Consider the following 18473-nt stretch of genomic DNA (forward strand, 5'->3'; position numbering starts at 1 on the left):
TATCATAAAATGAATTGCAGAAAGTAGAACATCTGGAAAGCATTACATGCAAAAAGGTTTCCTAAAGATATTAAAGCAACACAGTGAGCCATATGCACACATGCTTTATTCCAGAGAGAAAAGCTAAAGTTGAAGTTATATATTTAAAGCATTAGGTCTAAGGAAGCGGTGATGGAATGTTTGTATAAGAATAATAAATAACTCAAATAACACAAATTCCACTCTCCTGGGACTTTTTTTCTAAAAATTTAATCAGCTAACATGTGCAGAGATTCAGACTCAAGGGATGCAGAAGAGGAATTTATTTGCATTTTGGTTTTTCCTTGAAACAAGAGAAAAACTAAAAGCAGGCTGCTTCTCCTGCCTCCCGCTGCCTCTTGAGAAATATCTAAGACAGAAAAGAAAACAAATGAGAAAAATGCTGATCCAAAGCATAGTTCCTAACCTTTTCTTCGCATAATCTTTTTCTTGATAATCTGAAACCCCGCAGACCATCTCCCTTGAAAAAGATTTTATATGACTGGGAGTCGGGGGGTGGTATCAGAGCCCCCAAAGTCCTTCTAGGGGCAACGTTCTGGAAGCACTCAATGTGTGTTATATGATCAGAGATACAACATAATTCTCTATTTCTCACTTACAAATGAAAGCTAAGGAACTTCATAAACTTTGACCTGGTAAGTATGACAAGAAAGTTTATATATATATATTCTTTTTTTTCCAAAGAGAGAACACATCTCTAACAGCTATAAAACACTTTTTCAAATTGTAAATCTTCCAGAGTATAACAAATTAGCATATGCTATAAATATATGTATATATATTTAGACACATATAAATATATCTAGTAATATAATAATTATTAAATAATATGAAATAAGTTAATTTATATAATAATGTATATGTAATAACATGAAAACAGTATATATCCTTTTGTGAAGGATGCCAAATTTTTATTTTTATTCTATGATCCAGAAACACAATGAATTAATCGACTCTGGGAGACAGAGTTTAAAGACATGACCTGTCATGACTAATAGGGTTTTCCAGGCCCATGAACTATAGCTATGGCCATAAACAATATTTCTTCTACCTGGACCACAATTCAGACACCAGGGAGCTAGCCCTAAGAGTGAACCTCTAAGACTTCTTTTACTTCAAAATTCTATTTTCCAAGTGGGGTATAGGTTGCAAATTCAATTCCATGCCCTATTCGGTAGGTATATGTTTGTGCATGCAAAGCAGATTTCTGCATCCTCACAATGACATGCTTTAATATCATGCCTGTCTAGTCCACAGCTGACTGGGCTGTCCAGATCGTGGTTAACCCCCCTGGAGGAAGTGAGTACTGTACACGCAAGACCCCACCACAAAAGCCTCATTCTTTTGCCTTACCAGCAGCTTCCAGGTATGCTTGAGACCTGTCCTCAAACATTGAAGATTTCTTAGAATTTTGTTCATACATTAATAATCTGTATCCAGGAACTAGATGGGAGAAGAGGCATATTAAAGAAGACAATAGAATGTTTCTTTCCCGATGGCCTTGATGTGAAAAAGTAAAATGCTACAAGAATAAGAGTAAAATATTTAGGTTGGATTTTCTCAGCTAAGAATCTGTAAGGTAAAATGCTAGTAATTTTGGGCCACTAATTTTTCCTCAGCAGAGATTTATGGCAAAATGAAACAGAAAACCCATTGATATTAGCATGGTAGATAAGGATGGAGGACATTTGCTCCATCCTTTCTCCAAAGCAGTCATGACAATGCAGCGCCAATAGTTTCTAAGGCTTCGCTATTTGGTATAACCTATGGAAGAGCTATGCAGAATCTGAATGTGAATTTACTGTCCACCCAGCCCACCTGAACTGTTCTAGACCTAGACCTAGCCTCCGCCCCACAATGGAACCCACATCACAGCACAGGTGGGACACTACCAAATACTACTGCTGCTTAGATTATATAAGTTTACTTTTGTCATGAATTTTTGCTTTATTTCTCTTAATACAGAATTATGCTGCTTCCCACACCCATCTGTTTAGAACCAAATGTACAATATTCCATAGATGTCTATTTTTCCCAGCCTTTGCAAGACAGGTCCCATGCTCATTCACATATCCTGGTTGATTCTGTAAGTATCACCGAGCTTTGTGGGTTCTTCCCTCTAAACTGAGCTCCATTACAGTTCTGCTTTTTGACTCTCTAGTGAAATGTTTCTTCAGAAGCTTAAATATATTTGTTTCATTATAAAAATCACCTATTCTCTATAAAAGTCACGTAATAACAATTGGAAATCCTGTAGAACAGTATGTGCTAGTAACAGTTTGAAGTGTTTTACATATTCTATTATTTGGTCTTACAGAGTCAATAACTCTATAGGGGAGGTACTCTTATTATCTTCATTCATAGACAATAGAACTGAGACTCAGGGTAACAAAGCTAGTGAGTGAGGAGTCAGAAATCAGAGCCAAACTACCTGATTCCAGAGACCCTACTCTGAGCCACAGCAGTTTACAGAGAGTTTAAGGAGAAATCCCACTGCTTTAATTATTATCGTCTTGCAAGTTTTCATTTTATACATATTATGCTTTTATATTATTGTAATCAGAATGCTCTTACAAGTATGTATATGGATTTTTTTCACTTCACATTATGTCATAAGCATTTTCTTGTGGTGCTTATGCAGTCTTATTATCATTTTTAGGAACCATGCATAATGTTGTCTTGAGTGACTTCTTTTAGCGTCTTTGCCTCACAGAATTTAGCCACAATCATTCCATCCAAACCTCTCACTCTGCACAACTTCAGGCCCAGGCTTGTCAGAGTTCAGGCATTGAGTAAATTTACATAATCTACTTATCTATTCCCCTACTTGTGATCATTTAAGTTCTTTCTATTTTTCACTACTATGTATAGTTGGTACATATTTTTAAAATGTTTTAAAATACAGTGTTCTGCTTTACCCAAGGTTTTATGGCTCTTGAAATAACTTATCAAGTTAATTTCTATAAGGTATTCTTCAATTAATTTTCAGGATTATCAAAATATATGGAGCACCAATTTCATCCCCCTTTTAGCAGAATTATATAGAATTGCTTGAGATTTTTTTAAGTAATTTTGTGTATAAAAATCAAATTGTTTTGTTAAAATTGCATTTTTTAATATTTGTGAGAATCTTCTAATATCATGACTTAATTGGCAAACTATAGACTACAAATTTTATTGGAACATAGCCCTGCTGTTTTGTTTACATGTTATCTATGGTTGCTTTCAAGCTACAGAGGCAGAGCTGAGTAGTTATAACAGAGACCTTGGGGCTACAAAGCCATAACTATGCCTTACAAGAAATTTGTTGACCTTTGATTTTAATTAGCTACATATCCATGTTTTGTGAATTATGTCTTCAGAGTTCAATTTTTAACCATTGAATATTTTAAATTTATACCCTTAAACTTTGTTATTTCACAATCTACTATAGAATTCAATATGAGGCAGATATATCTTGGATTTTATTCAATAAGTTCAGTTATTATAACATAAAAAAGTCATTGTTTAAGATTATTTTACTGAAAGTAGAGTCGCAAAATTTAATGAAAAGGAAAAGAAGAAAGAAAGAAACAGGACATCAAGTTAACTTTAAATTTTTTATAAATATGTCCCAAATATTGCCCTCAAATGATATGTGTTTATGCTAAAAAATTATTCATTGTTTCTCTGAAATTCAGTTTTAAGTGAGTGATTTGCATTTAACTTGGCAACCTTAACCAAAGGTCTAAAGTTTACACCTGGAAGGCCATATAATATTGTGGTGAGGTTCTACTACGTTGTGGTAGAAATAAAGTGCAAAGGAGAAACAAACTCTTGAATGGAAAATTTAAACTATCGTAATTCCTGTATCCATACAACTCATATTTTCTGCCAAGGAGCTTTAAATAGAACTGTGCTCATGAACCAACATACAAGTTACAAAGAAAGAACATCATATACAACAAGTTTAATCCAGGGAGAAAAAACTAAGAGTTGGGAACCCAGGCAGAGTAAAGAAAGGGAAAGGAAGAAAATAAGAAAGTGCTAAATCACAAAGGGATGTTTAATAATAATAATTAATAATAATAATAATAAATTATGAAACTCAAATTTATAAGAGCCAAGTTACAACTCATTTGAAATCCATATATTAAATATTTCTAAACTTTGTAAATTCCAAAGATCATCACCTAATCCATCCAAATTATTCATTCATCATCATTCACTGAGTGTATATGGGCCAAGAGCTATGCTGGTCCCTTGGGTATAAAATATGGTTCTTACTCTCAAAGAATTCTCACTCTGATAAAGAAGACATCCATGTAAACAAAATCATGACAATGATATTTGATAGATGCTTTATATAAATGGATAATTTGAAATTAACTTAAAATATATCCAGTTGATCAGTTTTCAAACAATCATTCTCTATGTACAGCTATGAAAACCCTGAAACATGAATAGAAATTAAGAGAATAGGCTAATCTTGGCAAACTGTCAGAAACCTCAGAAAAGGCCTTAGATCCCTGTTTTAGGTCAGATTCCCTAGAAGCAGAAGCTGAAACAGGGTCTCTGGTGCACCTGATTTACTGATGGCATGTGCACAGGAGAAGAGGAATGAGGAGAACTGGAGAGGATAGGGCAGGACTCAAGCAGAGATGTGGTCTCAACTGAAGAGTAGCTTCAGCTGGATCCCACATGGAGCTCTGGTACATGCACTACATCACGGAACTGGTTCCACGTGGAGGTGAAGTGGTGAGCCTGCATGTGCCCAAGTCATTGGCTCACCACCCCATCCAGTGAGCCCTTGAAATTCTGGACAAGGTGGCCGAGTCCAATTTTTTGGAGAAGGGCACAGCTGTGAGCCTTTAGCTGCCAATGTCACAGCAGCTGGCAGATGGGAACATCTGGGCAGGCTACCTACAATGTCCCCTATAGTCTCTGTCCCAGGATATTTAGTAGGAGAAAGTCATTGTTGTTTTCACATCACCAATTTTGTGGCTCTGGAAAGATACTTAACTGCCTGGGACCTGGTCCTTTCAAAGTTTATTCTTCTCTGCAACCAGATTAACATTTGCATCAAAAGCTAGAGTGCATTACCAAGAAGACCAGATGAAAGCTTTGTTCAATCCTGGATGCTCCTTCTGCACAAATACCTTTTGTCTGGCAACATAGTGAGAACATTAATTTTTTTCAGTCACCCTGATTATATGATATGTGCCCTCATAAAAATGTGTTTCAAGTCAAAAGCATATTAGATATTCTCAAATATAAAACTGCCGTCCTTCTTCTAAACTATGGAATAGACTACATTTGATAAACATAAAGTGCTAACAAGTTTCTAGGAGAAGTGAGTATAGCATTACAAAATTCTATCGCTGACATTCTTATCATCTGATCTATCTACTTGGTACCAAAAGTGATCAGCTCTACACTAGCTCTGCCCAATAACTCTGAATAATTAACCCCTGATTGGCTCTCCTCATCCTCATCCCTAGCCCATCTGGCTTCCTTCTGCATTTCATTCTACTTGGTTTATTGGTTTGTGTTTGGAGAAAGCAAAGTCATTTTAGTATCAAATTAAAAATACAATATTAGAAATATATATATATACTTTCTTATTGAAAACATCTTTATGGAGTACTTGCTATAAATGAGACACTGTGGTAGGCACAGGTGTAAACAAGACAGGTACCTTCGCTGCTGTGCCAGGGCTTGCTCTGTAAAGGGGACGTGCAGACAATTACACAGGAAATGACGACACAATGTGAGAGATACTGAGAGCTGTGATAAGCAGCGAACTGAAAAGTTCAGAGTGGCTCAGGCAGTGGTTCTCAATGTTATCTTACCCAACCTTCCCTTCTTACTAGAATATTTCATAACACTCTTTACTATCCTGAAATGAAATTCATAGGCTTTATAGCCTTCCTATACATAACTTCCACATAATATCAATGTAGTGTGTAAATACAAAGAAGAAATAAAAGGAAAGTGATTTATAAAGAAATAATATGTACTGCAATATGTATACGCACAGGCGTGAACGTACCAGAAGACACAGTGAAGCAGACATTCATACATGTGGAGCCACTGTGTATGAGACAACCATGAAAGTGCGTGTAACAGAGACAAGTTTAACATGTTTTAAAAACATAGAGTAAGGCTTTCAACTTATAATTATAAATGAATTTCTCCTTCATGAATTTTCAGTGGAACATTCAAAACCTGTAGAAGACATGAGGTGACTTTCCTTTTTATGAGAATGCCTAGCATTTTTGGCTCCCACCCACTAAATGCCATGACAGTGAAAATCACCACTTAGAATTTCCCAAATGCCTTCTAGAGAGCGATACTTCCCATATTGAGGACACTGAGCTGAGAGAAATGAATGAATGAATGAATGAATGAATAGAGATGAAGCTTAGATTTTATCCTGAGGCAGTAGGAAGCCAGTGAAAGATTTTAAGGAAGGGGTTATCTGAACAAACTTTTAAAAGATCGCTCTGACTATAAGGTAGAATATTGATGGGGAAGGGAGGACAAAAGTTGAAGATGAGACACATATTGGGCTGCCACTGTGGTAATCTAAGTGGCCCAATTAGGGAAGTGGCAGGGGAACAAAGAACAATAAATGCATCCTGGACACATTTAATATAGGTCAGATTGACCAGGCTTGTGTTAGACTTGACATGTGGGGGATGGAGATGGGTGGGGAGTATTGATGACAAAGATGTAGGTATTAGAGATGATGTTCTTCAGTTTTCTACCCTGAGCATCCTGGAAGATGGTGACATTATTTCCTGACAATATGTACGGAAGGGAAAGTAAATCTCAGGTGTGTCTTGTTTGCAGTGTCTGTGAAACAACCCATAGGCTTGTCTGTGTAGATCTGTGCATATCTGGGGCCCACAACTGAGATGTAGGCAGGAGACATAAATTCCAATATTAGTAGCCTATAGATGGTAACTGAAAGAAGGCACAGCATTGTCAAGGTCACCTAGGAAGTGGGTGTAGAATAAGAAGGGGGCTGATGAGAGAACCCTGAAGAACTCAACATTTGGGGATATGTGGAGGGAGAAGTACTGTTTTGGCAAGAAAAGTGAGCAGGAGAAGAGGTGGTGGGGATGGCATAGAAACAATTTTTCAGGAAATTTGATGATCAGGGAGTCAATCCAGGGGCAGTGGCAGGAGAAATATATGAGATCAAGGAGGTGATTTTATAGATGGGAGAGACTTAAGCACATTTAAATACCAGTTGAAAGGAAGAGATTGAAGAAAGAAAGCAAAATCCACAGAAAAGTGTCCTGAAGGCAGAAAGAAGAGCAGTGGGACATCTCTTCCACTGGGATTCCTCTTCTTCATAAGCCCTGAGTCAAAGACAGGTGACAGCCCTTTCTCTGTGAATTAAGAAGAGTAAGAGGCAATGGCACATGCTGAGAGTACAAGGAGTATGAGGCTAGAGGTTTGAGGAGTCGAGACGCTTTGAAATAGTCATCTAGGGTTGAGATCCCATCTGCTGGTGTGTGAGAGGACAAATAGAGAAGGGGGGTCGAAGTAAAGAACCATGGAAACTAGTTTCAGTATGGACAAAACAAAAAGACCAGGGGAGACTTATCTGTGCTACTGAATTCACTCTCCTAACATGACCTGCTGAATTAAAACTTATTTCTAATGTTGCTTGTTCCATCAGTTGTTCAAAATGACCAACTTGGTGTGATCAATTTGCTGTACCAACACCTCTGCTGTATCATCCAAGCCATGAATGAACTTTTTAAATAGTATCAGGTTATAACTTCTCAAGAAATATAACTATATAGCTTTTCTTTACATAGATGTTAAACTATAGATGAGTCATCCTTGAGAATAAACTTATAATGATGCATTTGTCTCCAGAATAGCTGTATAATCTAAGCCGGCAACTCTCAAAATGCATCTGTGAAATCTTGATTTTTACAAGATGTTAGTAAGCGTTGTTTGAATATAGAACCAAGTGATTAAATAAGTCTGGAAACACTGAGTTCATAAAGTATTTTTCTTGCTGGACTTCTTAGTCTTTGGTATAGTAATCTATTCTGTGAATTTCCAAGATATATGTGTGTGTGTGTCTGTGTGTGTGTGTGTGTGTGTGTATACATAGTTTACTATAAAACACCACTGTTCACAAGTAACTGAAAAAGACAAAAATTTAAAGGAAAATTTTATGGAATTAGAGTTCTACAGTAACACTACGGAATGCCCTAAGCCATAATTTCTTAATTTATTACAAGTAGCCTAGTTGAAAGTCTTTCAAATCTAACACAAATTTATTAGCAGCTTAAAAATATAATAATAAGGACAGTAAAAAGATAAAGACATTTATTTTCTTTGCCACAGGTCAATAAATGGAAATAATTAAAGACTTCGTAAATAAGTTGAAAATCTTAAAATCTTTAGTTGTAAGCCATTTAAAGAATTGAATTGAGTCTCTTTTCAACCATTAGTTGCATAGCTCTAATTTTTTTATATCTAGAATCTGGAACAGGAGACACTTGTGAACATAAGTCTTCTTTTCTCATTATTTTAAAAGCTTGGTCTTATTCCCCAAATCAATTCATTGGAGAATTTCTGCAGCAAGCAGGATTTGGATGAATATCAACTGCACAACTGTGTTGAAATTGCCTCGGAAACAGGACCTCAAGTGCTCCCTGGCACATGTAAAAGGCTTATAGTCAGCATGTCTGCCAGGCTACACGATGGCGCAGTAGGTGAGTATCTGTTTAGTAGGCTCTGCTGAAGCTTTGCTATCTATACAAATGCTTTTTTTTGGAAAGTGAGTAAATTGATTTTATTTATTTTAGCATCTGCTCCAAACAACCAATGTAAATACCCCTTGCCCAGTGATGACATACACAGAGCAGTCTGTTGATGTGTTGGAATCCTAACTCATAGTACAGGAAATATATAAAAGAGGGGTCTCGCAGTAGCATTAAGATGCTAGATTGCTGGAGAAATGGTCTTAAAATATTTATTTGGAAAACGGAATTTTAGGGCTGAATCAAACTCTAAACTTCTTTCATCCCCAAACCTTCATTTAATAAATGAGAATATTAGGGTCCAAAAACATTAGGTATCCTGCCCATTTCACTAAGCTGTAGAGGAGGATTTCTCACCCTCAGCACTTTTGAAATGTGGGACTGCATAATACCTGTCATAGAAGTGGGGTGATCTGTCCTGTACATTATAGGATCTTTCGCTACATCTCTACCTTCTACCCAGCTGATACCAGTAGCACCCTCCCCATAGTTGTGACATTCAAAAAAGTTTTTAAACTTTGTCATATGTCCCCTGGAGGGGGCATGGCAAAATCTCCTCCCAAAGTGAGAACCACTGCTATAGAGTGACAGCTCCAATGACAGCCTGGGTTTCCTGAGTTCTAGGCAAATGCTTTTTCTGTTATACTGCAGGTCTCTGGCTCCAAGGTATCCACAATCTCATAAAAGATATGGAATAAGGAAATCAAAGATATAGTCCAGCACCAACATAGATCATCAGAAATTGAAGTAATAATAATATCAATAATAATAATTATATTGGAACAAATAATTATTAAAACAACTTAAGCCTTTCATTAACTTAAGTAATGTTTAATGTTGTTAAATTTATTATTTTTTTTTTAAGGTGAGTCAACCCTTGGTTGACCTCACAGATTGCAAGGACCTTGTCAGCTAACAATCCCTTATTTTTTTAATTTTTACGCCTACAGCACCTGGTCTTCCTAGGTGGTCTCCCATCCAAGTACTAATTAGGCCCAACCCTGCTTAGCTTCCAAGATCAGACAGGATCGGGCTTGTTCAGGGTGGCTTGGCCGTAGTACATTTATTTATTAAGTTATGTTTATTTAGCACTCATACTGTTCCAAGTACTTCACAGGTGGTGTGGTGTTCGATCTTTATAATCCCATTTGGTAGGTCTTATCTTCATTTAATAGGCAAGGGAGTTAAGGACTGGAGAGGTACCAAGTGAGAGGTGGACTAAAGCTACTAACAGGATGAAGTGTTCCTCTGTTACTTTGTTCATTTCTAACTTGCTTCTTTTGTTCCCTGAAGCCTGCAAGTGTCACCCCCAGGGCTCAGTTGGGACCAGCTGCAGCCAACTTGGAGGCCAATGCCAGTGTAAGCCCCATGTGACTGGGCGCTGCTGTGACAGGTGCTCAACGGGAAGCTACGGTTTGGGGCATCAAGGTTGTCACTGTAAGTAACAAAAAACAGAGGAGGAAACATGCTTGGTCACAACCTTGGCGTTTCAAAGGCAGGAAAGTCCATGTGGTGAATCTAAAATGGGAGAGAATTGAGAATTTGACTACGTTATTCAGATTGTCTATGTAGATAAAATGTACTGACATTTTTTTCTGCCATACTTCATTCATCCATTCACTGAGCAGTGACTATATACAGAGCTCTATTTGGAAGCATGAGTAGTCATAAAAACATGGTCCATGCTTCTGGAAGTTGGAATTCTATATCAAATAGATGGTAGTTCAAGTAGAATGTGGGAACACCATCAAGGGAGTTAGCTGTGCAAACCCAGCTGAATGATCTGGCACATAAGCATGGTGGCTGGAAAGGCTAAAACAGTGATGATATTGGGAAGTCAAAAAAGAGGACAACGCTGTCACCAGGATATTACTCTTTCTGATGCTGGGATCACAAACAGCATTGGAACTCATTTTATAAGCCTCCCATTAACAAAGGCTTAGGTGGGGCTTCGTCCACAGTTGATAATTCAGTTCTCATGGTTGTTATGTTCAGGCTACATAGTTCTCTGTTGCGATGTAAACCATTAGTGAAAATACTGTTCCCCACAGAAACCTACCTTAGGAACCATGAAAACCACCAGGTACATTAAATCTCCTCTCCGGTAGGGAAACATATCTTTTTAGTCATAATTCAGAGAGACGGCACAACTTCCTGCCTGCCTAGTAAACAGTCTATCAAATAGCTTAGGTCCATCATCCTTCTTTTTTGTCCTTTTCTTAAAAAAAAACAAACAAACAAAAAAAAAAAACTATAAAGTGTTTGAGATACACAAAGGAGCAAACATTTCTTTCATGTAGCACCCATCAAACAAACAGGCATCATATTTTTGTATGGAGAAGACTGGCTCAAAGGATTCAACAATTTACCAGAAAAGGATTAAATCTCCACTATCTTGCCTAGGAAAAAGAAAAATCTGACCTTTGCGAGAGGGATTCTTATATTTTTTATGGTCTTCAAGTTTGACTCCCAAGATATACAAAAGTTCAAGTCATTAAAAACATGTTACCATTCAGTTTCTCTATATAAACAACATTTATCTGACCCAGTTGTCCACACATTCATCTGGTACCTACCACACACACACACACACACACACACACACACACAACACTCTATTCTAGGCGCTTTAGAAACTCTATTCACCTTGATTGAGATGACAAATGAGTCAGGGACTACAGAATTAGAACTGTACCTCTTTCACTAGCACACCACTTGTCCTCCACCCCAACATGCTTCTCTTTGCTTTATCTAGCATGTCACTGCCACCATCAAGGCTCAAAGAGCACTGTATGTGACCAAATAACAGGACAGTGCCCCTGCCAGGAAGAGGTGGCTGGCCTCCGCTGCGACCGGTGCCTGCAGGGCTATTTTGGATTTCCCAACTGCCGCCCTTGCCATTGTAATGGGTTTGCTGAACTTTGTGATCCAGAGACAGGATCGTGCTTCAACTGCGGGAGGTTTACAACTGGAAGAAACTGTGAAAGGTATGAAATTCATGTGCACTTTAGTCTTTAGTTTTTTTCTTTTGTTCTGTTCTCACAACACTCTCAAAGGACCATCGAGTAGAAACTCAACAACATTTAAATATAGAGTTGTTGCTATAGGTGGGGAAGATTGTGTCATTCCATTGTCCTTCAAAATCTTGTTATAAGCCAGACAATGTCTGGTTAAATCGATAACAGTCATTTGCCTGGCACCTTGCATTTTATTCCTGAAATAAGACATGCAAATTAAGTGCTATTATATTGAGTTTAATGACTATGCCATGAGACTTTTAAAAGCAAACAATTTTTGGACAGAGAAAATAAACATCTTCTAAAATAATGAATTTCAGAGTTGCACTATCCGAATGCATAGCAAATTCACGTTGGCTAACGTGAGCTTTTCCTGGGAACACTTTGGTAAAAAGAAATTACCTTGACAGATGCATCAATGGTTACTATGGAAACCCTTCTTCGGGACAGTCCTGCCGTCCTTGCCCGTGTCCAGATGTTCCATCGAGTAATTGGTATTTTGCCCATTCCTGTTATCAGAATCCTTGGAGCTCAGAGGTAATCTGCAATTGTCTTGAAGGTTATGCAGGTATGCAGTATAGTTCCTGGTGGTTATTTTCCTTCCATTCCACACTACTACCTGAAAAATAATTACATATTAACAATTTATCTGCCTTGGCCAAATGAGTGGTGCAGAATTAAAGTTTGTGGTAAGAAGACACAATTTGGAAAGTTGCCACTTTACTGAACAAATTTGAATGATTCAAAACCAATGACAATTTAAAACCCATTCCATTGAGCTATCGTTTTTAAATAATGTTGTGGAAAACTAACTGGCCAAATGAGTTCAAACCAAATTAATTTCTTTAAAACAAAATCATCACATGTTAAGATACATATGTGATTAAGTAAATATATATGTGATATGTATTACATATCACATAAGCATTTAAAAAGTAAAAAGAAAAAAAATGTTACTCAGTCGAATGCTTTTTTCGTATAATTCCAAGCAATCAATTTGACTGGTATTTCACAGATAAAACTAATTTTTTCTGATGTCTAGAAGCACTGATTTGGGCAATGAATATAGACTTCATAAGTCAGTTCGGTATTTGTGCCTGTTGCTCAAACATTTTATTTTGCAGAGGTAAAGCATGAGTATAATATATAATGCAAATGAGGAAAAAACTTAAGTCTACTTCACTCAATCCCACTTAGAAAATATAGTGCTTTTATTTTCTTCAATGATAATTAACATAGTGACAATAAATTACATGACTAATATTTTTCTTATTTGCTACTTCTAAGGTTATGTTTCTAGCTAATTCTCTTCCCTTATAGTCTCTTCTCCATGCACACTTTGACTTGGTTGGTCAGTTTCTAGAGCAGAGATCATGACTAAGCTATGAGAGCATTTCTAAATGGAATGAACCAAAACGTGGAGAATGGACCCACAGGTTGGGCACCTACACAAGTGCAGTTGCCTCTTGGTTGGAAGGGTAAAGAGTATAGGAGAGAAGGGATGGTTTCTCCATGTGGTGCTTAATAAAACCATTCTCTTGGTCTCATAATCAAGGAAACTATTCTCACCCATCTTCACTTCTAGACACATATCTCAAGCTGCTGCCATTTCACCTCTAGGAACAGGTGAAGGGTGGGGTGCTTGGGGAGAACAGGGGATGAGACAAGCTTTGAGTCCTGGAACACACTAGGGTGACCCTGGTTCTGTAAGGATCCAGGGGTCCTGTGCCCACAAATTCAGGTTTTATAGAAAGACTAGAATTCATTCTTCACCAAGGACATTTTTAGCTCTAAATAATCATTTTATGGTCTGAATCGATAATAAATTAAAAATAAATGCTGTTTTAATTTAGAACAATTTTCCTTACTTATCCTCAATGTGCCACCTCTAATTATTCCTAGAGGAGCCCAGTTATTCTCTATTTACACCAATGGCCATCCTCTTCCCACATCCAATGCAGACACACACTCCTCATCTTATTCCCTTTTCCTCTCCCAATCTTTTAGGTAAGCAGTGTGAAGAATGCTCTGCTGGTTTCTATGGAAATCCAAGAATTTCTGGAGCACCTTGCAGGCCATGTGCCTGCAACAACAACATTGATATAACTGACCCAGAGTCCTGTAGCCAAGTAACAGGGGAGTGCCTTAAATGTCTGCACAACACTCAGGGGCCCAACTGCCAGCTCTGCAAACCAGGTCACTTTGGATCGGCCCTCAATCAGACTTGCAGAAGTAAGTCTGCAAGGCCCCTGGGGAGAAATGTGACAGTGGAGTGGCAGCTCTCCCATGCTCATTTTGGTTAGGCCAGTAGTGTCAGCACCCACTGAGTAACAGGTGTTGCACTGAACTCATCAGCAAAAATGGGTGCAGCGCCACCACGAGTATTTCAGATGCAGCTACAGTTTACTCACTGGTGTTAGCAGTTTGCCTTTTGTGACTCTTACCTTCAAAACTTGCCCTGGTAGAATCTGAGCATTGTTTCTCAGAGTATGGTCCCAGGAGCACTGTGCCAGAATCACCTGGGGATAAGGTAGGGTATTAACATGGGGATTCCTGGGCTGTACCTCAGACCCATGGAGCTGAATCTCTGGGAGTGAGGCCCAGAAATCTGCATTGTTACAAGCTCATCAAGTGACTTCAGTGTATAGGTACAAGAATCATTGATGTAGAAGAGGATAAGAGTTTAATTTTATGATAAAGAGGAAAAATAAATTGCTCATTTTTAGAAGATATCTCAACTATTTCTGTTCCCCAAGTCGATTTAGTGAAAACCATTTGTTTTCAGATCCTTTACATAAATGGAACTTTGGTGCATGGAACCAGGGAAGAAGTGAGACTTTTGGTCTTCCTAATTGTGAGCTCTTGAAACATGATTGGCAGAACCATATGAAATTGCTGTTTTGGGAGATTACCAACAATTGAATGGGTTCAGCCTATTTAGATTCTTTGATAAATTCTGTACTATTGTAAGATGTTTCATCCTTGAGCCCTTTGGAGGAATGATATATCCAGGATTAAAAAGCTGTTTGCGTGGGTTGTTGAATGCCAGTGTTATCACTGAATTTACCTCCTCTTATCTCAGGATGCTCCTGTCATCCTTCTGGTGTGAATACCACTGAGTGTCCCCCTGGTCAGGGAGCTTGCCTCTGTGATCCTGACACTGGTGCATGCCCTTGTCTGCCCAACGTCACAGGACAGACCTGTGACCATTGTGCTGATGGATACTGGAACCTGGTCCCCGGCAGAGGATGTCAGCCATGCAACTGTGACCCCCGCACCTCTCATAGTAGCCACTGTGATCAGGCAAGAGACTTTAAAGTTACTAAGCTCATCTTGTATATTTTTCCCCTGTCCAGGAAGCCATTTTTTCAAGGAATACTGGTCCTTTTGTTGGAGAATGGTATTCTTGGTTTTTAATACCATTCTGGGCAACAGATGACCATGCCTGTTTATATGCTCCTCTCCACTCCTCACCCCTGCAATTACCAACCATGGAACAAATCGGTAGATCTCCATATCACTGCTTGGCTTCCTAATTCACGAGGGGAGTCTAATGTTCATGACAGCACTCTCTGGCATAATTTTTAGACATTTCGGGAAGCATGTTTGTAGCAGCACGCAACAAAAACCACAGTTCAGTCATGGAGACTGAGAGAAGTCAGTGAAGCTGAAATCAGATGGCATTTGTTTAATCAAAGAGCCCCTTATGATGAGAATATTTGGGGTTGTCTGGTCCATAGGGGATTCCTAGGAGAAGTCTGTTCTTTACAATTAGGAAACGCTTTCATTGGCGTACAATGGAGACATGGACATTTAGATTCTCAGCTGTTTAAACAGCTATGATAAACATCTCTCTCTCAGCCAGTAGGTGGTCCTCAGGACATTATTACGGAGAGATCCAAACGTGCTGTCCAATATTTTCATCAACAGTTTAGATGGAGTTGGAGAAACATGCTTATCAGATTTGCAGATACTGCAGAGTTGCAAGTTAATGTGATAAAGACAGAATAAGTGACAAGATATTCTAACAGGCTTTCTTGTTGTCTGGAAACAAGATGTTAACAGGTTACAAGTAAAGATTTGCAATTGGATTTTAAAAATTTACATAAATACAGGGAGGAGTAATAACTTGGCACCAGCTCTGTGAAAAACACCTGAGGATTTTCATTGCATGCTTCAAGTGAGCCAGCAGTGCTGTCAGGGCTGTCAAAGAGGCAATGTCTATTCAGGCTGGAGTAGGAGGAGGGCCATACCCAGGTTCGGGGCAGTTATCGTCCCATTGTCCTCTGTACTAGGAAGATGGCTCCAAGAGCACTTTTGTCATTTCTAAGTGCCACATTTTAAACATTATATTGACAAACTAGCATGTGTCCAAAGGAAGACAACCAGGATGGTGGATAGAACCATGCTATTCTGTGATGAAGGCTTGTTCTTTACAATTAGGAAACACTTTCATTGGCGTACAGTGGAATTAGGGGTGGTCAGCCCAAAGAAGAGCAGCAAATGCAAGTTGAGGATAACTATTTCTAGGTGGGAAAAGAGCTGGAGGAGGAAAGAGGGAGGCTACCGTTTTGTGCTGCCCATAACACAGACCTCAGAACAATGGAAACAAGTTACAAGGAGCAGATCCTGCATCAGTGTAATAAAGCATTGCCCAACAATCAAGGACAACCAGCAATATGACAGCCCTCAGGGGCAATGAGCTCCCCATAACTATCTATATTTGAGCAGAAGCTAGAGGTAACTCCAAAGACAGATAGAAACTTAGTAGATCTAGTCACTTTATGAATCCAGCTATTTATTCATTGAAATCATACTGGTAAAGTTGTTGTTTAAGCAGATTTGGTCAAGTATAACCCAGGATCACTACAATAGTGATTTGCTTCTATATTTTCCTCCTATAAATTTCCAACCTCCTCATTTTCAGAAAAGCTGGTCAAGAATCCATTTGGAAGGGTACAAAAAAGTTCAACTCTCCCCCCAAAACACAGTTAAATAACTGTCACTAAATGATTAAGGCTCAAATGCAAAAAATGTTTTGTTGAGCGAAACACTAATCCATCATGGACATTCCATCATGGAAACACTATCTGCCAAATAAATTGATGAATGTTAGTCCAGGTCTCTGGCCTCTCTGTGTTATGGGAGAACTCTCATAACTGTAGAGGACAAGAATGTGGCCCATTTCCCATTATGTGTTTTGTTTTCATTTACATGTGTGTATTTCCCATTTTGGGGCCACCTGTCCTTGAACAGCTGGAAGCAGGCGGTATATTCAAGAGCCCAAGCCAAAACACATTAACTCCTGATCCTTGATATTGTCTGGGGTGGTTGCTGGCCGTGGGAATCATCCTTCCTCTGACTCTGCACAGCTGTATGTTCTAAATCACTGGAGGGAAAACTGTTCCGTATTAAAATGCATTATTTTTTTAGATCAGAAAGCTTGTTAATTCTTCACCCACAACTGTTCTTACAGCTTACAGGCCAGTGTTCGTGTAAATTAGGCTATGATGGGAAACACTGCAGTGACTGCAAGGAAGATTATTATGGTGATCCACTGGAGCGATGCATTGGTAAGTATTGGTGATTCTAAAAACATACGTGCAATCAACCTGGTCCCGCCATGGGCATGCTCTGAACCAACTGAATTTCAAACTCCTTTATTTGGTAGAAGATCCACAAAATTAATCCCAGTTTTGAAAAAAATATTTTTTTCTCCTGTATTAAAACTTTAGGCCATATTAAATGTTAGCCTATATTCCAATTTGTGGCCTATATTAACATTCCTCAGAGTCATTAAAATAGAACAGACCTCTGAGATTGTAACTTGTGGCCATTTTCCCGCTATTTGGAAGCATGTTGACAAAAAACAGCTACTGTGGATTGAGGTACAGGCTGGGAGATGGATCACAGGAGGCCAGAGGAGACATGTTTCTTCAGCATGGCTCTCTCCTAATTCTGGGGCTATAACATGTTCACTTATTTGTTCATTTTAAAATATCCACAGAGTGCACTACTCTTGGTAGTGAATAAATAACGTAAAGCTCTTAACCTCATGGTGTTTGTGTTCTACTGCCTTTCGTTCTATGTCTTAGCAATCACTGTAGGGTTCAGAGCCACGCTGTCCAGTAGAACTTTCTGCAGAGGTGCAAGTATTCTACATCTGCACCATCCAGTGCAGGAGCCCCTAGCCACATGGAGATGTTGAGCATTTGCAATGTGGCCTATGCAAAAGAAGAAAAAAAATGCTTTATTTTATTTAATTCATTTAAATCTAAATAGCCACATGTGGTTCGTGGCTACCATATCAGATAACACATATTTAAAATCCGGGTTGGTTCTAGAAGGGATATTTGAATCTCTATTTAAAGTCAGCTTCCAAAAGAAGTCAATCCAAAGAAATATCAGATGTGATGGGCTTATCATCGTGGTCACCTCTACATTGAATACATGATAACTCTTTCCTCCATTCCTTTCCTTTATAAATGTGCCTTCGGGGCAACAACAAAAAACAAACAACAACAACAACAAAAAAGACTTTGTTTTCTTGCCCTATTCGAATATATATTCTCAGTGGTGTCCCCCAGTCTCACTCAGTTTTCTAAGTGGAATTGCTGCTTTAAAAACCAGGAAGGAATTTTGG

General features: G+C 38.4%; 1 protein-coding gene and 1 pseudogene across 2 annotated transcripts in view; one reads left to right on the plus strand and one right to left on the minus strand.

The window, feature by feature from the left end:
- Positions 1-18473, plus strand: part of LAMB4 (laminin subunit beta 4) — a 99867-nt gene that overhangs the window by 52733 nt on the left and 28661 nt on the right. For both annotated transcript variants that reach the window (XM_025041942.1, XM_025041941.1), the window contains exons 17-25: positions 1290-1405; positions 2005-2125; positions 8588-8765; positions 10107-10250; positions 11569-11800; positions 12241-12398; positions 13838-14062; positions 14913-15133; positions 17307-17403. In XM_025041942.1, coding sequence (XP_024897710.1) covers positions 1290-1405; positions 2005-2125; positions 8588-8765; positions 10107-10250; positions 11569-11800; positions 12241-12398; positions 13838-14062; positions 14913-15133; positions 17307-17403 — 1492 coding nt within the window. The remainder of the gene's footprint in view (positions 1-1289; positions 1406-2004; positions 2126-8587; positions 8766-10106; positions 10251-11568; positions 11801-12240; positions 12399-13837; positions 14063-14912; positions 15134-17306; positions 17404-18473) is intronic.
- LOC112473607 lies at positions 9755-9873 on the minus strand (annotated as a pseudogene).

This window comes from Pteropus alecto, unplaced genomic scaffold (genome assembly GCF_000325575.1).
Source record: "Pteropus alecto unplaced genomic scaffold, ASM32557v1 scaffold109, whole genome shotgun sequence".
NCBI classification, from domain to species: Eukaryota; Metazoa; Chordata; class Mammalia; order Chiroptera; family Pteropodidae; genus Pteropus; species Pteropus alecto.